This window comes from Balaenoptera acutorostrata, chromosome 1 (assembly GCF_949987535.1).
Source record: "Balaenoptera acutorostrata chromosome 1, mBalAcu1.1, whole genome shotgun sequence".
In the NCBI taxonomy this organism is placed as follows: Eukaryota; Metazoa; Chordata; class Mammalia; order Artiodactyla; family Balaenopteridae; genus Balaenoptera; species Balaenoptera acutorostrata.
This window is the reverse complement of record NC_080064.1, coordinates 46,640,519-46,659,753: the sequence shown is the minus strand read 5'-3', so window position 1 is coordinate 46,659,753 and position 19,235 is coordinate 46,640,519. Positions and strand designations below refer to the sequence as shown.

The 19,235-nt window shown below is 40.7% G+C and overlaps 1 protein-coding gene across 6 annotated transcripts in view; it reads left to right on the top strand.

The window, feature by feature from the left end:
- Positions 1 to 18,921, top strand: part of USP24 (ubiquitin specific peptidase 24) — a 146,703-nt gene extending 127,782 nt beyond the window's left edge. For all 6 annotated transcript variants that reach the window (XM_057540396.1, XM_057540403.1, XM_057540390.1 and 3 more), the window contains 12 exons: positions 1,788 to 1,904; positions 2,290 to 2,382; positions 3,926 to 4,028; positions 5,184 to 5,305; positions 6,189 to 6,302; positions 7,949 to 8,014; positions 10,055 to 10,121; positions 11,517 to 11,595; positions 15,593 to 15,668; positions 16,583 to 16,669; positions 17,010 to 17,120; positions 18,120 to 18,921. In XM_057540396.1, coding sequence (XP_057396379.1) covers positions 1,788 to 1,904; positions 2,290 to 2,382; positions 3,926 to 4,028; positions 5,184 to 5,305; positions 6,189 to 6,302; positions 7,949 to 8,014; positions 10,055 to 10,121; positions 11,517 to 11,595; positions 15,593 to 15,668; positions 16,583 to 16,669; positions 17,010 to 17,120; positions 18,120 to 18,182 — 1,098 coding nt within the window. In that variant the 3' untranslated portion in view covers positions 18,183 to 18,921. The remainder of the gene's footprint in view (positions 1 to 1,787; positions 1,905 to 2,289; positions 2,383 to 3,925; positions 4,029 to 5,183; positions 5,306 to 6,188; positions 6,303 to 7,948; positions 8,015 to 10,054; positions 10,122 to 11,516; positions 11,596 to 15,592; positions 15,669 to 16,582; positions 16,670 to 17,009; positions 17,121 to 18,119) is intronic.
- The last annotated feature ends 314 nt before the right edge of the window (positions 18,922 to 19,235 follow it).

Sequence of the window (19,235 nt, the reverse complement as noted above, 5' to 3'; positions counted from 1 at the left end):
ACAATTCCACATATGCTAAAACAAACCATGGTATTTATTACCATCCTCAATCCCCCCAAATTTTAAGTCTTAGGGACATAAATGACATGAGTCTAATTATTCAGTCTGTTATTAAGTCCTAGCAAATACAGCAGTTACTTCCCAAGTTTGCTGTTTCAAACAGCTGGCACTACATGGAAAACTTTGAAAAATGTTGTTTTCAGAACGAATTGGCTCCTTATAAACTCCTTATAAATTGGCTTGAGGCAGTGTCTCAATGAACTGAATGCAAATTCTAGGAATTGCTGCTTCAGATTCAGATGTTGGCTTTACTGTTCAACCCTGAGCAAGTCCTTTAAAGAGCCCCTTGATCCACACCCAGTGCCTGGCACCCAGGCACTTAGTTCCTTCAACAGTCCTGAGCTGGGGCGCACCATTAGACCAGACATGCTCAGGAGCTCTGCTCAATCCAGGATGGAGAAGGAGGTCAAATATACTCTTCAGGGAGGATCTAGAGGAAGACTGTCCCTCTCAGTTCCAGGAATCCTAAGGAAGTAGAGGTTTACTCTAAGGCATTGGCTTTCGATCAGCTTAAACAGCAGAACCATTTTTGGCAAAACCTTACCTGGTTGCAGAATATTTAAAATTAGGTCATTGGGAGCAGCCTAGGACAGTTTGGATACCGTTGCTCTGAAGTACCCCTGTGGAAGTTTTCTAAGATATTTAACATAAGGACCTTCTTACTCTCCTCCTTCCTCCCATGTACAAACCCAGACAAAGGATAAAGGCAGAATTAGCGTAGTCTCCCTACAGCTGGGGTCAGGCCATAGCGCATCATCCCACCAACCTCTAAAGGCAGGGCTGCAGTGGGGAGAAAGGGAAGGGAGTGGTGGAGGACATAAACCATTTGCCTCAGTAAATCCTACTTGATATCCAGCTGATGTATTTTATGTCTATTTTTACCCCATAATGGAAATGGTACCTCTTGCTACCCACTTTATATTGTAAAGTACTTTGAAATGAAGTGCTACATAAATGGTAGATTTTACTGTATATAACAAGTGTGACAGGATGGATGGGAATATTTCGAAAGTCTGTGAGAACCATCTCCAGAGGACATGAACTGATAAAGAGTAGTAAGGCTGGTCTTAATTCTCAGATCACACATGAATTTCTAGGGACTTGTCCAAAAACAGTTGGGGTGGGAGGGAAAGAAGAAGCAATGTGATGACCCAAATGGTTTCTAAACAAATAAAATGTTTTTCAAAGCTTTCCATGAGGCGTCAGCGGGCTTTCAAGTAAGTTCACAGTTGAGTCGATATTACCGTTGTCATTCTGTCAGGCTGTTGCTCTCCATTTGCTCCATTGGCTTGGTTTCTAGCCCCTATGCCTGTGTCTGTGTTTTTTATTCTTTGCATCTGTGATTATGTGAAGAAGTAGCATAGTGGAGGGAGGGATTCAGAAATATGTTACCTCTAAACCCCCTGCCTTTTAAGAGACAGAAAGAAACGGGCTCTGCAAAAAACGTGACGATTAGGCAGTAGAACCGTGCCTTGAGTCTGAAAGCTAGGAAACAAAACTAGGCTTTTCTTTTAATTATTTCTACAGTTCCACCAGTCTTCCCTGGAAGATCAAATTGATAATTCTGTTTTTGCTCTCCAAAGCATAAATCCATCTGAATCTGAGACTGGATTGTATCAATCAGACTTTCCTTTTGTTCTTATGGTGATTTACTTCAGATTAATCCTGTTACAGATGTCTGTCTTATACTCTTTTTCTTTATGTAATTTCATCTTTCCTCTAATCAGTTAAAGAGCCTTCATCAGTTACTGGAGGTACTACTTGCTCTGTTGGATAAAGATGTTCCCGAAAATTGTAAAAACTGTGCTCAGTACTTTTTCCTGTTCAACACTTTTGTACAAAAGGTAAATGATTTTTTTCCTAATATAGCAGATTGATAGTCTAAAGGAATTTTATATGTGCAAAAAATTCAGACTGGTCAATATAGGATCTATATGATATGGTTTTATGAGTGTTTCTTCTTAAAAATCTTAATTCGTGCATTATATTACTTGCAAGAATTCCAGTGTATGTAGGGATCGTTACTTACTGTTGGAGTAGAAGTCTGCATTGAAACTAGGGGCCGTTGTGCAGCACTGCAGGGCTGTTAGATTTTTAACAAGTACTTTCTCTATGTAAATTATACCATTTAAAAACTTACCACTTAAAACTTCTCATTTAACTGTATTTTTGGCATAGATCTCTGTCTGGATAGGAATATAATTTGTCATTCTCAATATCTCATGACAGCAAGGAATTAGGGCCGGAGATCTTCTTCTGAAGCATTCAGCTCTGCGACACATGATCAGCTTTCTCCTAGGGGCCAACCGGCAGAACAGTCAGGTAATGCCTACTTTTATATATCCCAGCGAAGTGGCCACGGTTTTGGAAGCCACAGTGTTTCTCTTTGTAGGGAATAAATATTAATTTCATCAGAGTCCAGGTATAAGTACTACATAGCCTTTAAAATTCTTCGGAGTTCAGTTATTTTTACAGCCTCCTCATAGAATTTATTCTAAATGCTGTAACCAATGGGAATGACTAACTAGGATATCACTCAAAATGCAAAGTGCTGAGTGACCTAGGAGGAAAGATGAGTTCTGCCTGGGGGATTCGAAAGCATTCAAGAAATAGTGGCATTGGGTCCTCCACTTGCTCTCTGGGGCTGTGAGCAAGGCTGTGTTGGTGGACGTGCTTACACGGGATGCTGGTCACAGGCCAGGATTCAGATGTGAAGTCGAACCATTACACGCTGAACGATGTTGCTGCAGATGTAATACTCATATTCAGAAAATGAAAGGGAAGTGGTTTTGTGATAATAGGGTCAGATATATCAAAAAATGACTCTCCTGTTTGAAGTTCCTATATTGGTGTGTTTCTCCAATCATTGTATTTCTTCTGTTTGATAGATTTAAAATACACAAAATGTGAACATGCTGTAATGATAAATACTGTTTATGGAACTGGTTACTTTTCATGCTGTACCTCTGAAACTCACAATTCAGTAAAACAGGCAGTTTCCTCCCCATTCTCAGGCAAGAATTACAGCTCAGAAAAGTTGTGACTTGTGACAACTTGTGACAACCTTGACAAGGTCACAGGGCTAAAGCTCTGGTTTCCCCTGTATGTGATGCATTGCCTAGGGAAGCTTTCCTTTCTTTATTAAGGGAGACAGACTTGCTACTTAGGCCTCCTCTCAGCCTCCTGTCATACCACCTTGCCGCTGTGACTCTTTAGTGTTAAAGAAACAAGTACTGACATGCTCTGTGTGTTGATGTTATGTTGAGATTTACAGTATCTATTTTTCACTTCAAGCTTTTCCTTATCAGGGACTCCATTGACACTGGCGATTGACTTAAAGTCATTGTAATTTAAATAAGATTTAATTAATGGTGTTATGTTGTATGATTAATATTGTTTTGCATTTATGGAGCACACGAGTTTGAAAACATTCTGCCTTTCATGTTTCATTTGGTCCTCACAACCACGAAGTGGGCGGAACAGGTAGGTTATCTCTGTCTTTACACAAAGAAGTCAGGTAGAGAACTCGCCCACATCCGTGTGGTGCAGCAAGTGGCAGAGGAGAGCCAGGCCTGCAGACCTCCAGCCCCACAGGCTTTCCCCACTGTACTGGGTGCAGGGAAATTACCTGGCACAGGGTGAGCGCTCAGTACCTGAATTGAATACATAAATGGATTTGTTTTAGAATACGAGTTAATATACATCTACGTTAAGCCACTCTTAAGCTGGCTTAAAACCCATGACTTTTTGGACTTTGACCTGTCCTACTGTCAAACATTGAGAAAGAATGTGGCTCAAAGTATCATGAACCCGCACACCCTTCTAACCAAAGCACTAACATCCACTTTATTTTCTCTGACAACAGATACGTCGATGGAGTTCGGCACAAGCACGAGAATTTGGGAACCTTCACAATACAGTGGCATTGCTTGTCTTGCACTCAGATGTCTCTTCCCAAAGAAACGTTGGTAAGCTTTAACCTGTCTTTAATACATCAGGAAAACAGAGAGATGGTGAGTTTGTCAGTAACATGTGGAGAGTAACAACGTTGGCAGTTAAATGGGTGTTACTTGTTTCTCATTTGGCTATTTGATATTTGAGGAACACTTAAAGTTTTTTGTTTCAATCCACGTTAAACTTCACCTTATTTTACTAGTTTGTCACAAGAGCAAGCCAGTCATTTCTTTGGGGTGGGATATAGAAGTATTTAACAACACTATAGGGATAAAGGTACATTTCTGCATTGTTTCTAGGCCTTGTCGTGACAGCAACAGTAACAGTGATAATACAGGAAAGCAGCTGAGAAGTAGTCAGTGTTTTCTGTGTGCTGTGCCTTTCCGTGGGGCTCACAGTTTGTTGTGTTGAGTCCCCTCAGCAAACCTGTGAGGGCAGTTCCCCTCCTGTGTGCGCAGAAGCTGAGATAGGGAGAGGTCTAGTAGCCCCTGAAAGTCTCACCGCTAGTCAGGGGCATGGCAGCCAGTGTGGAATGCAAGCCTTTGACCCCCGAGCCTGTGGTAGGGTTTTCATGTCATCTGACCAGGAAACTAGATTAAAATCACAGGGCGTCCCTCTGATCTGGAAATGCCGTTGGCTGTCTGAAGGGACGTTGGGAGCGCTCAGACGGTCGTGAGCTAGAGTGTGCTTCCTAAACTCTGACTCACCCATCTACAGAGGCAAAGCTACCGCATTCATGAGTTAGAAGAGTTTGCAAAAGAAAATGAGAGTGAGAGTCCTTGCTTTTCTAGCATGTGGGGTAACCCCTTCCACGTGGGTTGATTCTGCTCAGCACAGGTGGTGTTGGCCATTGGGCAACAGAAGTGCCTTGTCCAGGGTCTCTTCAGAGGCACTTTGGGCATTTTTTTTTTCATGCACTTTGTATATTTTAACTTCTTCGGAAGATTGTCTTGGGTGGAATCACCAGGAGTCTAGAGATCTTGCACCTACATCCTGGGCATACATTGAAAGAGAGGGGTAAGTGTTTTCTCCCATCTCATGTCTGTGAGGGAACAGTTGTAGGTGCTCAGTGGTTGCATGTATGAATCTTGAGGGGATCGCTTTGCCTTGTAGAGTCGATTTCATGTGATAATATCCAGTGAAGTGGGTTTTTCTTTGGTCTCCTAAAGCTCCGGGTGTATTTAAACAACGGCCGCCTATTAGCATTGCCCCCTCGAGTCCCCTGCTGCCCCTCCACGAGGAAGTCGAAGCCCTGTTGTTCTTGTCTGAAGGGAAACCTTACCTGTTAGAGGTATGTGCTTGTTCTGCTAAAGCCATTTTCTTTTCGTTTTAGCCGTTTCCTTCTTTTTGAGGAAAAATGCCTTTTGTTATAAGTTGTATTTTGTATGTTGCTCTGATGAAGGGGAGTCTTGTTAAGAGAAGTGATTATTTCAAATAATTTTATTTCCTGTATGTGTGTCAGGAAGAAATAAGGACTAAATATTCTTAGTCCTCTCTGCAACTAAGAATTGGGCCTCAAGATCCAGCCCAGCTAATGAGCCCTCCAGGTCCCAGGAGCTAGGTACACGGCACCTCCCCAGTCACAGTCATTCAGTTTATTATCAGAGGGTTTATTCCCAGTCTCTGGTGTGTGTCCCTGGTCCTGGCGCACTACAGCTCTGAAGCACATGGGGTTTTCAACCTCAGGAGTATGGAAGTGGGCTGCTCACAACCTCCCATTGTGGCCCATCCACAATGAGTCCCTTCCCCTTCCACCTAGAGCTACCCCCTCTTGAGAACGTAATCTTCCAATCCTTCTTTCATAACTTGATTTACATAAGTATGACTCTGTGAAACATAATCATACTGGTTTTTAATTACATCAACAGTGCTGTGCTATATATCTCCTTTTTTTTTTTTTTTTTAAGCTTTTCATTGTGTATTTTTTTGGATCTATCGGTGGTTATTTTAATGGGGGAGGGGGAGATTTACCTTTAAAAATCTGATGAAAGTGACTCCCGAGAGAAAGGTGCACATTTGCACAAATTGTGTTAACTCTCAAGACAGACTCAGACTGTTTTGAGGCAATGTTGATGATCATAAATCTGAGCAGATTTCAGTGAAAGTCAGAAACAGCACATCAACAGTAAACTGTGACGGAAGAAAGGCTGACTCCTCTTCTGCCCTCCCGCTAGGTAATGTTTGCTCTGCGAGAGCTGACGGGCTCACTGCTGGCGCTCATTGAGATGGTGGTGTACTGCTGTTTCTGTAACGAGCATTTCTCCTTCACCATGCTGCATTTCATTAAGGTAGGACCTCGGGAAACCCGATGATAGCCTGAGAGCCTGTGGGTGAGACACGAGGAAAGCATTCCTTTGGCTCCCAGGCACTGTTTCTTTTAAAAACCTTAACTGTTTTTCCTAATCATAAAAATAGTATATACTTATTGGGTTTTTTTTTAAATGAAGAATAAAAAAGAACTCAAAATCTGACCATTTATAATATTCTCATACATTTCCCTTTTATGTTCTATGCATGTATTTGAACATAATTGGGATTTTATTGTCTTTATGATTTTGTGTCCTTTTTTTCACTTGACATTTATAAGTATTTTCCATATCATTAAAAGTTATCTGAGTATATTTCATTCTCTCATGTACCATAATTTACTTAGCCATTCCCTTCCTAGTGATGCACATTTGCATTGGGTTCAATTCTTAACTATTAAGAATAATACTTTATAGTTAATGCTGTGGTGACCTTTATTGTGTAAAATGGTTTTACAGTTTTAGATTATTTCCCCAGGCAGCATCTAAAATATCAAAAGTAGATTGATTTTTGTCACCTTCTGAAATAGTGATGTATGTAGTTCATTTATGAAGCTCTGATCAGTGTGTAGTAATTATTTATGTTGCACTTATTAGATGCCAAGCACTGTTCCAAGAATATTACCTATTTAACTCACTTAATTCTCAAGTACATAAGTCCTTTGAGGTAGATACGTTTTTATCACCATTCTGCAATTGAAGAAACTGAGGCACAGGGTCACACAACCAGCAAGTGGCAGAGTGGGAGTCTGAACATCGGCAGTGTGGTTGCAGGGCTGTGCGCTCAACCATACTGTTTACTGCCTTGCTGGGGAGTATTAGAAAAACCTTTACGCCTACACCTAGCATTTTTATTTGTTTTTAACCTTTAATTTTTAATTACATGGATAATATATAACTGCATTCTCTTGGTGAAAAACTAAAACGTGCAAGCAAGGCCAAAGTCCACCTTGACCACCACCGGCCAGGCTCATCCCCTCTCCACCCTACCCCGCGGATCAGTATTGTCACATTGTATATGTCTTCCCAGGCCTCATTCGCTTACTTAGTACCGTACCTGGCACCTTGCAAGTGCGGTGTTGTAGTGCAGTATCCTTTCCTACCACACACATGTATAAGGTTACTAAAATGCACAGGAGTGTGAGTTTTCTGAACCTTGCTTTCTTCACTTAGTGTATCTTGGCAGATTTTTCCACTTCCTACGCTGAATTTTGTTATATATTTCACTCCTAGCATGCTGATCTCAGAACACTCTCACTTGCGTTCTCATAGCTACTCCAGCATGTTCAACAAAATAGGATATGTATAAGTGAAATATAAGTATAAATTTAGGCCTGTTTAGTGACTGAAAATTATCTCCCTTCCTTTCTGCTTTTTTTCCTGTCTCCTTCCTAATTTCATAGTAAAATATCAAGGAGGGTTACAGGTGGGAGGACCATGGAGGTCATTTGTTTCAGTCCCCAGATTTAGCATTTGAGGAACTGAGACGCAGAGAAGGGAACAACTTGCCCAAGATCAGCCAGGAGGTGGTAGAACTAGGGCTGGAATCCAGCACTGTTGGTTGCCACTCCAGTGTGCTTTCCACTGAAGACTTACTGGAATCTTTATGCTTTTAAAAAATATTTCAGAACCAACTAGAAACAGCTCCACCCCATGAGTTAAAGAATACGTTCCAACTACTTCATGAGATGTTGGTAAGTCATAAATGTTCTAATTCACTTGCATTTAGGTATTTACTAGTCAACATGTGTTCATGAATAAAAACTGTGTGTCCTTGGGTTGCCTTTGCGTTCCTTTGGTCTGCACTCACTGAGTCCTCTTCATATCAGCCATTTTTCATGCATTACTGATTTAGAAGTGAGCGATGATAAACTGCCTCATAGGCACTTGCAGTTTAGTGAGGGAGCCAGACAAGTACACAGGCAATCACAGTGCAGAGAGCAAAGGCCTCACCATGGACAGGAAACTGTGATCAGCTCAGATGTGATCTTGTGTGACCCTGTGACCGGCAGAGGTGAACGGCTGGCTCTGCAGTTCACTTAAATCTGAGACACCACTGACTGTCTGTGTACTACTGAAAATATCTTCATGAGCCAAAAAACTGAAATGTCATCCACTGTAGGGTGCATCCCAATTTCAGAAATGTGAAAAGCAGGGGCTAAAATTCAGTTGTAATCAGTGAAATATAGTTTTATTAGAAGCTGAACTTAAGAGAGGTGGAGTGAGCTGTCCAAGGCCATTGTTCAGTAAGTGACAGAGCCAGGATCTGAGCCAAGCGACTGGCCCTGGATCCCATGCTCTCCACCAAACCCCTGGTTTGCTCAGTGAATTGTAGAGGTAGAGCCTTCTAGAAGGAGTGGGAACTCGTAGGGCTTGGGGAAGAAGCCCAAAGCAGACCAGGAAAGGCTTCAGGTACCAGTGCGTGTGGACTTTTCCCTGTAGGTCAGTGGTGACACTCTGGTGACCAAGTTCCGCCTACATGTCTATTTAAGTTGGCGCAGATTGTCTTGTTTTTTACTTTCTGGATCCCAGCCTGTCTTGAGAAATCAGGTAATCTGGCCACACTGGCTCCGTTTCCTCCACGCCCCGTCACCTAGAACAGCCGCGGCGCACCCCCTCGATGAGGCTTGTGGTCTCCCGTTCCCCAGTGTCCTCACCACTCCTCTTGTCTGCCGCGTGGCTCATGTCTTGTCGTCTTGGGCTCTGTAGACATTTAAGTTAGCAACTTCTGCCGTCGGTGATGGGCACCATGGAAGGGTTTGAAGCAGGAAAGCAATGTGACCTGATTTATGTCTTAGAAAGATTCCCCCGGCAGTTGTCTTGAAGGATGGACTAAAGGAGGAGACAAGGTTGGAACTGGAAGACCACATAGGAGTCTGTGGCAGTAATCTGAGTGTGAAATAACAAGGCTTGTACTAAGGAGAGACAGTAGAGGGAGCAAAGGCCAGAACAGTAGGTGTTTAGAAAGAGAATCAGTAGAATTTGGTGACTGACCGTGAGCCAGTGAGAGACTAGCCCAGGGGCTTTTTAAAGAGAGGCTGTGGTGGGCAGTGGCGGGGGGGAGGGGCCTGGGTTCCCTTTAGGTCCCTTAGGCCTTGGCACAGGGTAGGCATTTAATAAACACTTTTCAATATGGCAGTACCTCATGGGTGCCATTTCTAAGAAGTCTGTCTTTCTGGTCTTTACCACCTTCTGGTCCTAGTGCTTTTGGAAGATTGTTGCTCCTTGGGGTGGGACTGCGTATTGTTCATCTGCTCAACAACAGACCCATTTAGTTTACTGCACCATGCCCGGTTCAGTGCCCGGGCATTAGAAGTACAGCGAGAGTAACATGTAGATCCAGCCCTGTTTGGCATGGCATAAACCTCCACATCAACTTGTAGAGCATGTGTTATATCAAAACTTTGACACATTTTTTGTAAACCATAAACCTCATCCTTGGGATTATGAAATATGCGTCTATATAACCCACAGAGAACTCTAGATGTTATTGGTAAGAACACATATTAGGAAATGAGTGTATCTTCAAATATCACTTATGTAATAGTTTTTCATGTTTAGTTTAAAATTTAATATATTGTTGAGAAATACGGCAATGACTTGATATTTGTTTGTATTTGGTTTTGTTATGTTAGAAACTATAATCTCTTGAATTATTTTTTTTTAAAGGCACCAGTGGCTGTAACCCAAGTTCCTTCTTTCATTTACCAGCCTTTGTTTCCTACTTCTCCCAGGTCATTGAGGATCCCATACAAGTGGAGCGAGTCAAATTTGTGTTTGAGACAGAAAATGGATTACTAGGCAAGTATGGCTGCCTTACGAAGAAGTGTCTGCAGTAAATGTGCAGAGAGCTCATCGTTCCAGCCAGTCTCTCCTCCCCGGGGCTGCCCCACATGCTCTGCCTGGCGTGGACCAGTGAGGAAGCCCCGAGAAGTCTGGTCAGGGCTGTTGGGCTCCCTCATTCTAGTCAGGAGAATTAGAGCCAGAGGATCTTATCGCCCTGGACACTCTCCTGCTTTTTAGTAAGGCACAGTTTGAGGTCCTTTTACTGGGTCAGGTAAGATTTGGGGGTGCTGTGACTTCAACAAGCTAAAGTTTGTCCACTTAAGCAAGAAATCTTTCATCCCACTCTGTAGCCATTGAGGAGGAAAAAACTAAAACCTTAGATGCAGGATATTGTCAAGCTCATGAAATGTAATTTTTTTTTTTTAACTTGTGGTATGAATGTACCCAAATTTCTATTGTCTATTCATAAAAGTTTTTTGATAGAGTTTTCTTTTTCAGAAGGCTAAAGTGGCTTTAATGAGCTATTTCTTAGGAAGAGTTTAGTTAAAAATAGTCTTATCCAACTCCCACCATCCACCTGTGTTTCCAGTTAACTTGAGTCATTTTAGATTTTGCTACGTATTAAGAGAAGTTTTAGGATCTCTTTTTATTGCACAAAGGAAATTTATGCGAGAAAGGTTCTGTAGCTACAGCATTCTAGGCCACCCCCTTTGGAATGGTGTACTCCGCTCAGGGCAGTCCCCGGGCTCTGCAACTTACAGACCATACACTGCTCAAGAGCAGGGACCAGGCATTACAGTCATCCCTGGGTACCCGCAGGGCATTGGCTCCAGGACCCACCTCGGATACCAAAACCCACAGATGCTCAAGTTCCAGAGTCCACCCTTTGTATCCACAGTTCTGCATCTGAGTATTCAACCAACCACAAATTGTGTAGTACTATATGTATTTCTTGAAAAAAATTCATATGTAAGTGGACCTGCACAGTTCAAACCCATCTTTAAATGCTAAAAGCAAAGAGCAGAAAATATTTGTTGAACTGAACTAATACCATACATTTCCATTTATCACAGTAAAAGTATTTTAACTACTCTCTGTCAGTAGTGTGGTGGATGGAAAACTTTGAAGGTCTCTAGGTGAATTATCAGCCATTATAAATTTTAGTTCCTTTCAGTTCTTGTAAAAGTCAAACTTTCACCACCCTGTGTGTTTCTTGAATACTACTTAGTGTTTCTACCCGTTAGAATTTAGGGACTCGTGTTGAGTCAGCACCACCATGTTCTTGTTAAGTTTCTTATCTGCTTATCAAAATAGTTTGTTGTAAATTTTCAGAACAAGAGAGCTGTTATTACTTGGACCCACTTTCAGTTTAGTGCTTTATTGTTAAAATTTCCTCTTCTGTTCCTTCAGCTCTGATGCACCACAGTAATCACGTGGACAGCAGCCGCTGCTACCAGTGTGTCAAATTTCTTGTAACTCTTGCTCAGAAGTAAGTATTGACTCAAAATGCAGTGAGGAAATGGTGTTTTAGACAAGTCAAATATGACCAGAGGAAAAAATCTGCCTTGTTTTAGTACCTAGAGAATCTGACCCAGTCAGAGCATGCTTGCTGGGATGGTACAGACAACTATTCAAATGATCTCCAAGAGATGTGGAGGGGGAGTGTTAAAGGTAACAGATCTTGTGTAATCCAAGGGAAAAAAAAAATGCTAAACCACCAGGCTTTATGCAGGAAGGGCAGGAGTCCAAGGCAGATTTAGGGACCTCGACAGCAAAGAGTTCATGAACCTTCACTCAAGAGATCTTTAGTTAACTACCAACTGTGCCAGCTTCTAGGTCCCCACTTTCAAAACTGTCTCTCAAGAGACAAAGTCATATAACAGCTAATTACACTTATGAACCCAGGCACTATGCTAAATACTTTGCCTGTATTCTCATTTAACCTTTTCAACAACTTTATGAGGTTAAGTACTGTTATTAGTCCCATATCATAGGTGGTTTAAGTGACATGCCTGCCGTCAGAGCTAGGACTTGATCACAGGCTGACTTCAAGGCAGAGGTTCTTTTTTCTTTTTATTTAATTGTGCTAAAATATACATAACATAAAATTCACCATTTTAGCCATTTTTAGGTGTACAATTCAGTGGCATTAAGTACACTCACATTGTTAGCGCAGCCATCACCACCATCAGTCTCCAGAACTTTTTTCATCTTCCAGAACTGAAACTCTGTACCCAGTAAACAATAACTCTCCATTCCTCCTCCCTCCAGCCCCTGGCAGCCATCGTTCTACTTTTTATCTTCATGAATTTGACTGTCGTAGGTACCTCACATAAATGGAATCACAGAGTATTTGTCCTTTTATGACTGGCTTATTTCACTTAGCATGATGTCTTCAAGGTGTACCCACATCGTAGCATGTATCAGAATTCCGTTTCTTTTTAAGGCTGAATAATACTCCATTGTATAGATATATGTATACTATATTTTGCTTATCTATTCATCTGTCAAAAGACCCTTGGAAAGCAAAGGTTCTCAATGTTAGAAGGAACCTGAGTGGTTTGCAACTTCAGCTCCCCGATTTAGTACGTTGGCCAACAAAAGATCGGAGTGACTGCATGCTAACCCAAGGTTATTTTTTTTTTTTAATTGAAGTATAGTTGATTTACAATATTGTGTTAGTTTCAGGTGTACAACAGAGTGATTCAGTTATATATTTTGTTTCAGATTATTTTCCATTATAGGTTATTATAAGATATTAAATATAGTTCCCTGTGCTGTACAGTAAATCCTTGTTGCTTATCTGTTGTATGTATGTAGTTTGTATGTTAATCCCATACTCCTAATTTATCCTCCCCACCCATGCCTTTCCCCTGGTACCCATAAGTTTGTTTTCTATGTCTGTGAGTCTGTTTCTGTTTTATATATAGATTCATTTGTATTATTTTTTAGATTCTACATATAAATGATATCATATAATATTTTTCTTTGTCTAACTTCACTAAGTATAATATTCTCTAGGTCCATGTATGTTGCTGCAAATGGCAATATTTCATTCTTTTTATGGCTGAGTAATATTCCATTGTGTGTATATATATATATATATATATATATATATATATATATATACACACACACACACACACATCACATCTTCTTAAACCAGTCGTCAGTTGATGGGCACTTGGGTTGTTTCCATGTCTTGGCTGTTGTAAACAGTGCTGCAGTGAACATTGGGGTTCATGTATCTTTTCAAATTAGAGATTTTGTCTTTTCAGGATATATATACAGGAGTGTAACCCAAGGTTATTGAGCAGACTGCACTGCCATCACTGAATCTTGCACCGAGCTCTTTTTATAGTTTAATTTATTTTGCTCCAGATTTTCGCTGATTCTTAGGCATGGGTATTGCCATCCTTGGACTTGTACCAGAATGAGAATGAGAAATCTGTTGGGATTAATCTGCTGCATTTGAGCATCCCCAACAGATTTAAATGAGAGCCCCATTGAAATAATGCACGAACACGCGTTTTCCAGATGACATAACATTGTAGACACAGATGGAGATCATCCTGCCACAATTGTGGGTTCATTAATTAGGCTTCATATTGGCAACATGTCATCATAAGCCCTTGCCTAAAAGTGACATTTCCAAGTAGTGTTGGGGCCACATAGCATGTCTGATGCCAGCAGACACACGGTCCAGACATCAGTAGTGTCTTTATATGTGCTTCCATACCCTGCACATATCACATTTTATATACATTAGTGGCAATATCCCCATCGGTAGTGTCTTCAAATAAGGACAGCTTTCTAGATGGGCAAATAAAAATGGAAAGCTGGGGGGCTCCAAAATCACATTTTAAAATTGTTTTCCCCATAATATCATCCTTATTTAAATCACAAAAGTTAAAGACTAGTTTGATTTTATCAAGAGGTCATTTATTGGACACCTTAAGACTACTAGAAGAGAACATAGGCAAAACGTTCTCTGACATAAATTGTAGCAATGTTTTCTTAGGTCAGTCTCCCAAGGCAATAGGAATAAAAGTAAAAATAAACAAATGGGACCTAATCATATTTCTAAGCTTTTGCACAGCAAAAGAAACCATAAACAAAACAAAAAGACAACCTATGGACTGGGAAAAAATATTTGCAAATGATGCAACCGACAGTGGCTAAGTTTCCAAAATATACAAACAGCTCATACAACTCAATAACAGAAAAAACAAACAACCCGATCAAAAAATGGTCAGAAGAGCTAAATAGGCATTTCTCCAAAGAAGACATACAGATGGCCAATAGGCATATGAAAAGAAGCTCAACATCACTAATTATCAGAGAAATGCAAATCAAAACTACAATGAGGTATCACCTCACACTGGTCAGAATGGCCATCATTAAAAAGTCTACAAATAATAAATGCTGGAGAGGGTGTGGAGAAAAGGGAACCCTCCTACACTGTTGGTGGGAATGTAAGTTGGTACAACCACTATGAAGAACAGTATGGAGGTTCCTTAAAAAACTAAAAACAGAGTTACCATATGATCAGCAGTCTCACTCCTGGGCATACATCTGGAGAAAACCTCTAATTTGAAAAGATACCTGCACCCCAATGTTCATTGCAACACTCTTTACAATAGCCAAGACATAGAAGCAACCTAAATGTCCATCGACAGAGGAATGGATAAAGAAGATGTGTATATATATACCATGGAATACTACTCAACCATAAAAAAGATTGAAATAATGCCATTTGCAGCAACATGGATGGACTTAGAGATTATCATACTAAGTGAAGTAAGTCAGACAGAGAAAGACGAATATCACTTAGATATGGAATCTAAAATATGATACAAATGAACTTATTTACAAAAAAAACAGACTCAGAGACATAGAAAACAAACTTATGGTTACCAAAGGAGAAAGGAGGTGGGGGAGGGATAAATTAGGAGTTTGGGATTAGCAGATACACAGTACTATATACAAAATAGATAAACAACAAGGTCCTACTGTATAGCACAGGGAACTATATACAACATTGTGTAATAACCTACAATGGAAAAGAATCTGAAAAGGTATATTTATAACTGAATCACTTTGCTGTACACCAGAAACTAACACAACATTGTAAATCAACTATACTTTAATGTAAATAAATAAATAAATAGGTTATTTATTAAGTGTGCAATTTGTTGTGGGTATTTTTGTTTTATTTTTCATTTTCCAACTTGGAATTTTAATAGAATGAAGTGGGTGAGTTAGAGGTAGATAAGAAACTTTTCACTACATATTTATCTTTTACTGCCTTTTGAAGTTTAAACATGTGAATGTATCCAAACCAAAAAACATACACATTTAATGTAAAGACAACTGAACTTTAATGAAAGTAGCACTTGTGTTTCCAAATTTTAAAGTACTATATATTAAAGAAGTATATTTGCAGAGAAAGCATTTGGCTAATAAAAATTTCCTCCAATCACCAGGTGTCCTGCTGCTAAAGAATACTTCAAGGAGAACTCCCATCACTGGAGTTGGGCTGTCCAGTGGCTGCAGAAGAAGGTAATTGAGTTTTTAACTTTTCTGGCTATAACATAGGAATCAATAGCAGCATATCTTATCAGGAAAAATCTCAAACTTAATTTGAAGACTGTCCTCAAAATATTTTCAGAGTTCAGACTTTTTTTTAGTACAGTTGATACCTATTTTTATGCATTTAATTTGTATCTTAATACATGTGTTTTAATTTTATGGATAAAAAGGTAAGGATGATTATATAAGAGATAATATTGATATTTTAGTGAGCTCTTGAGAATGGAAGTGGAATCTTCTAAGAAAGAATCTCCTGATGTGACAGAAAGTCTGGGTCAATTTATATGCTATTTTAGATGCTTTTTATTTTTATTTTATTTATTTATTCGGCTGCACCAGGTCTTAGTTGCAGCACGTGGGATCTTCGTTGCTGCATGCGGGATCTTTAGTTGTGGCATGCGGGGTCTTAGATGTGGCATGCGGGATCTAGTTCCCTGACCAGGGATCGAACTTGGGGCCCCTGCATTGGGAGCATGAAGTCTTAACCGCTGGACCACCGGGGAAGTCCCTAGATGCTTTTTGTACTGTAATATCTAATGGTAGAAATCGTGGGCTCACGTGGGCTTATTTGTCATCTCTGATGACATTTTTTTTTAATATTTATTTTATTTATTTATGTTTTTGGCTGCGTCGGGTCTTAGTTGCAGCACGTGGGATCTTGGTTGCGGCATGCAGGCTTCTCTCTAGTTGTGGCGCGTGGGCTCTGTAGTTTGCAGCACGCAGCCTCTCTAGTTGCGGCACACGGGCTTAGTTGCCCTGCGGCATGTGGGATCTTAGTTCCCCAACCAGGGATCAAACCTGCGTCCCCTGCAGTGGAAGGCGGATTCTTAACCACTGGACCACCCAGGAAGTCCTCTGATGGCATTTTTGACTTTCTGTCTCAGATGTCAGAACATTACTGGACACCGCAGAGTAATGTCTCTAATGAAACATCAACTGGAAAAACCTTTCAGCGAACAATTTCAGCTCAGGTGAGAGTTGTCTTTTGGTTTTGTGTGGCTTGAAATCCCTTAGGTAGGATTTTTAGTATGTTTCTCAGAAACTGCAGCCTCAGAAAAGAGGTATAGGTTAAAAATGAGTAAGGCTGGAAGAAACAATTGATTTTCTATGAAAAGACAGCAAGTTGGTGTACAGTTTGAGAGTTATTTGCCTGGAAGAAAAGCAATGAGGGTCGGTCAGTCTGGCCCCCACTGCCACAGAGGTTGATGTGAAGGCACCACCTCCAAAGGTCAAGTGAAGCGTAGTCTTCCTCAGTGATGGTGCTGCCGCTGCACACCCCCTAACTTTCTCTTGTGTTTCAATCTCCGGCAGGACACGTTAGCATATGCCACAGCTCTGCTGAATGAGAAGGAGCAGTCGGGAAGCAGTAACGGGTCGGAGAGCAGTCCTGCGAATGAGAACGGAGACAGGCACTTACAGCAGGTACAGTAGGGCATGTCCTGTGTGAAAGGGCAGCACCTGCTCTGAGGTTCTCCAAAGAGAATCTCCATAATCAAGAGAGAAAGGAAACACCAGCTCCACCCTCTAGTAGTCTCTGCTCAGGACTCACTCACTGTATGCTTAGAAAGCGGAACAGTGCTGCATCGTGAAATTAAGCCAGGCTTTGGCCTCAGTCTCTGCTGGCTGTGCTGCTGAGCTTGGAGAGCGTCCTGATAAAGCGAGGCTGCAGCTGTGGTCCTTCCAGATTGTACCTTGTTCTGCTGGGTTATGAAGAATCACCCCTTCCTCCTTCTGCTCTCACCAGCCTTCCTGGAAACACAGACCCTTGAAAAGAAGGGCCTCATGCCATAGAAATCTGTTTGTCAGGGGAGTCAAAGAGTAATTTTAAGCTTATTTTTAAAGTATTTGTAATACTAATCGCTATAGTAGAAAAAGGAATGCAATATTTATTGAACGCTTACTATGCGCAAAATAATGCAGCAGGTTTAAATGTAATGACGTGTATCGTGTCTTCCCTCTGGTCTGTAACCTTCTGTAAATCCACCTCTGTAGCTCCATCACAGTGCATGGCACAGAGCCCTCATTAAATGAATCTTGCTGATGTTCTGTGCACTGTTTTGTTTGTTTCTAAATCTTTCGGATCCTCGTAACAACCTTGTGAGGTCGCTGTTACCCTGATTTCACAGAAGGAAACTGAGACTCAGCATAGTGATTTGATTTAACCCAAGGCCACATTGTGACTGCAGGGAAGTCACTAGGTTGTTTCTGTGACTAAATGAGAACACAGAAATGAAAGTTTTGCATAATCACGAATTATCAAATATAAGGTGTTACACTTGTTACGTTTTGTTGCCCTTTGATAAACATTAAGTAGTTAAATGAGGACATGTTTGAACTGCAGAACACAAGTCCGTTGGCATAGAGAAACTTTTTTCTCTAACTTAACTCTGTATGTATTTAACTTCTTTTCCTTTCCCAAAGGGTTCTGAATCGCCCATGATGATCGGCGAGTTAAGAAGTGACCTGGACGATGTCGATCCCTAGGGGACGTGCCCAGCACATGATGAGAAGTCACGTCACGGTTACTGGATGCTCAGGACCTTTTTGAAATCAGAATCTCATCCTTGAACCCTTTAGAAGAGCCTGGAGGCTGGACCGGGAGAGCCTGTGTGACGGGAGGAGCACGTGTTTTAAGAAAAGCACTCTTCAGCCCCCGGGGAAGGCCTGGGAGCTGTTTGGCAGCAGGAGAACTCCGGCCTGTGGATCCGCTGACCCGGGGCACAGTCCATATGTGGATTGACACTTTTGTGGAGATTTTAGGAAATAAAGCCGGTGGCAGACTGTTTTGTTACATGAACATAACAAGAGTGAGTGAGGATAAAGCTGTTGCTTTCTCTATGATGCTACAAAAGAAATTCCTTTGGTTTTTATATTTAAAAAAAAAAAAAAAAAAGCAAGCTGCCTTTAGATGAGTGCGGGCAAATTTTTAATCTTGCAGTAACATTGAATAGGAATATCCAATTTAAAATGATGTAAAGATATGTGATAAAAATTCCTTTTCACTGTAAAATAGTAGTTAAAGAATTCAGTTTACACAGACCTTTGTATTTAATATGTCTCCCTATTTGTATAGAATTTCAGGTGGGTCTGGATGAGAGCTCTGCGCATAAACTTGAATCTTGATGAAATGTTACCAGGATCAAAAATTGGGAAATTAAGTTCTTTAAGGTATTTTTCTGATATAATTGAGATTGAAAGAGCAATAAAAAAAAAATGCTGTGTTCTCCAGAAGTACAGGGTGCGTTCTTTGACATTAGTTACTGAAGAAGTTGCGAGTTGTTCCCAAAACAAATTTTAAAAAGAGCAAAATAAAAAGCACTTTAAGATACAATTTTATTGAGTTTGACTTCATAAAATCTTTTTAATGCTTGGAGACATATTGAATAAACTGTAGTCTTAAGTCATGTGACCTGCAATCATTTGCTTTTGCTGAAAAATAATTACTGAAACCCTTGGTACTGGTTGTATATGAAGTTTAAATATTTGAGTTGAAAGACAACTGCTTTGTGAGTTTCTAGACATTTTAATGCAGAGAAG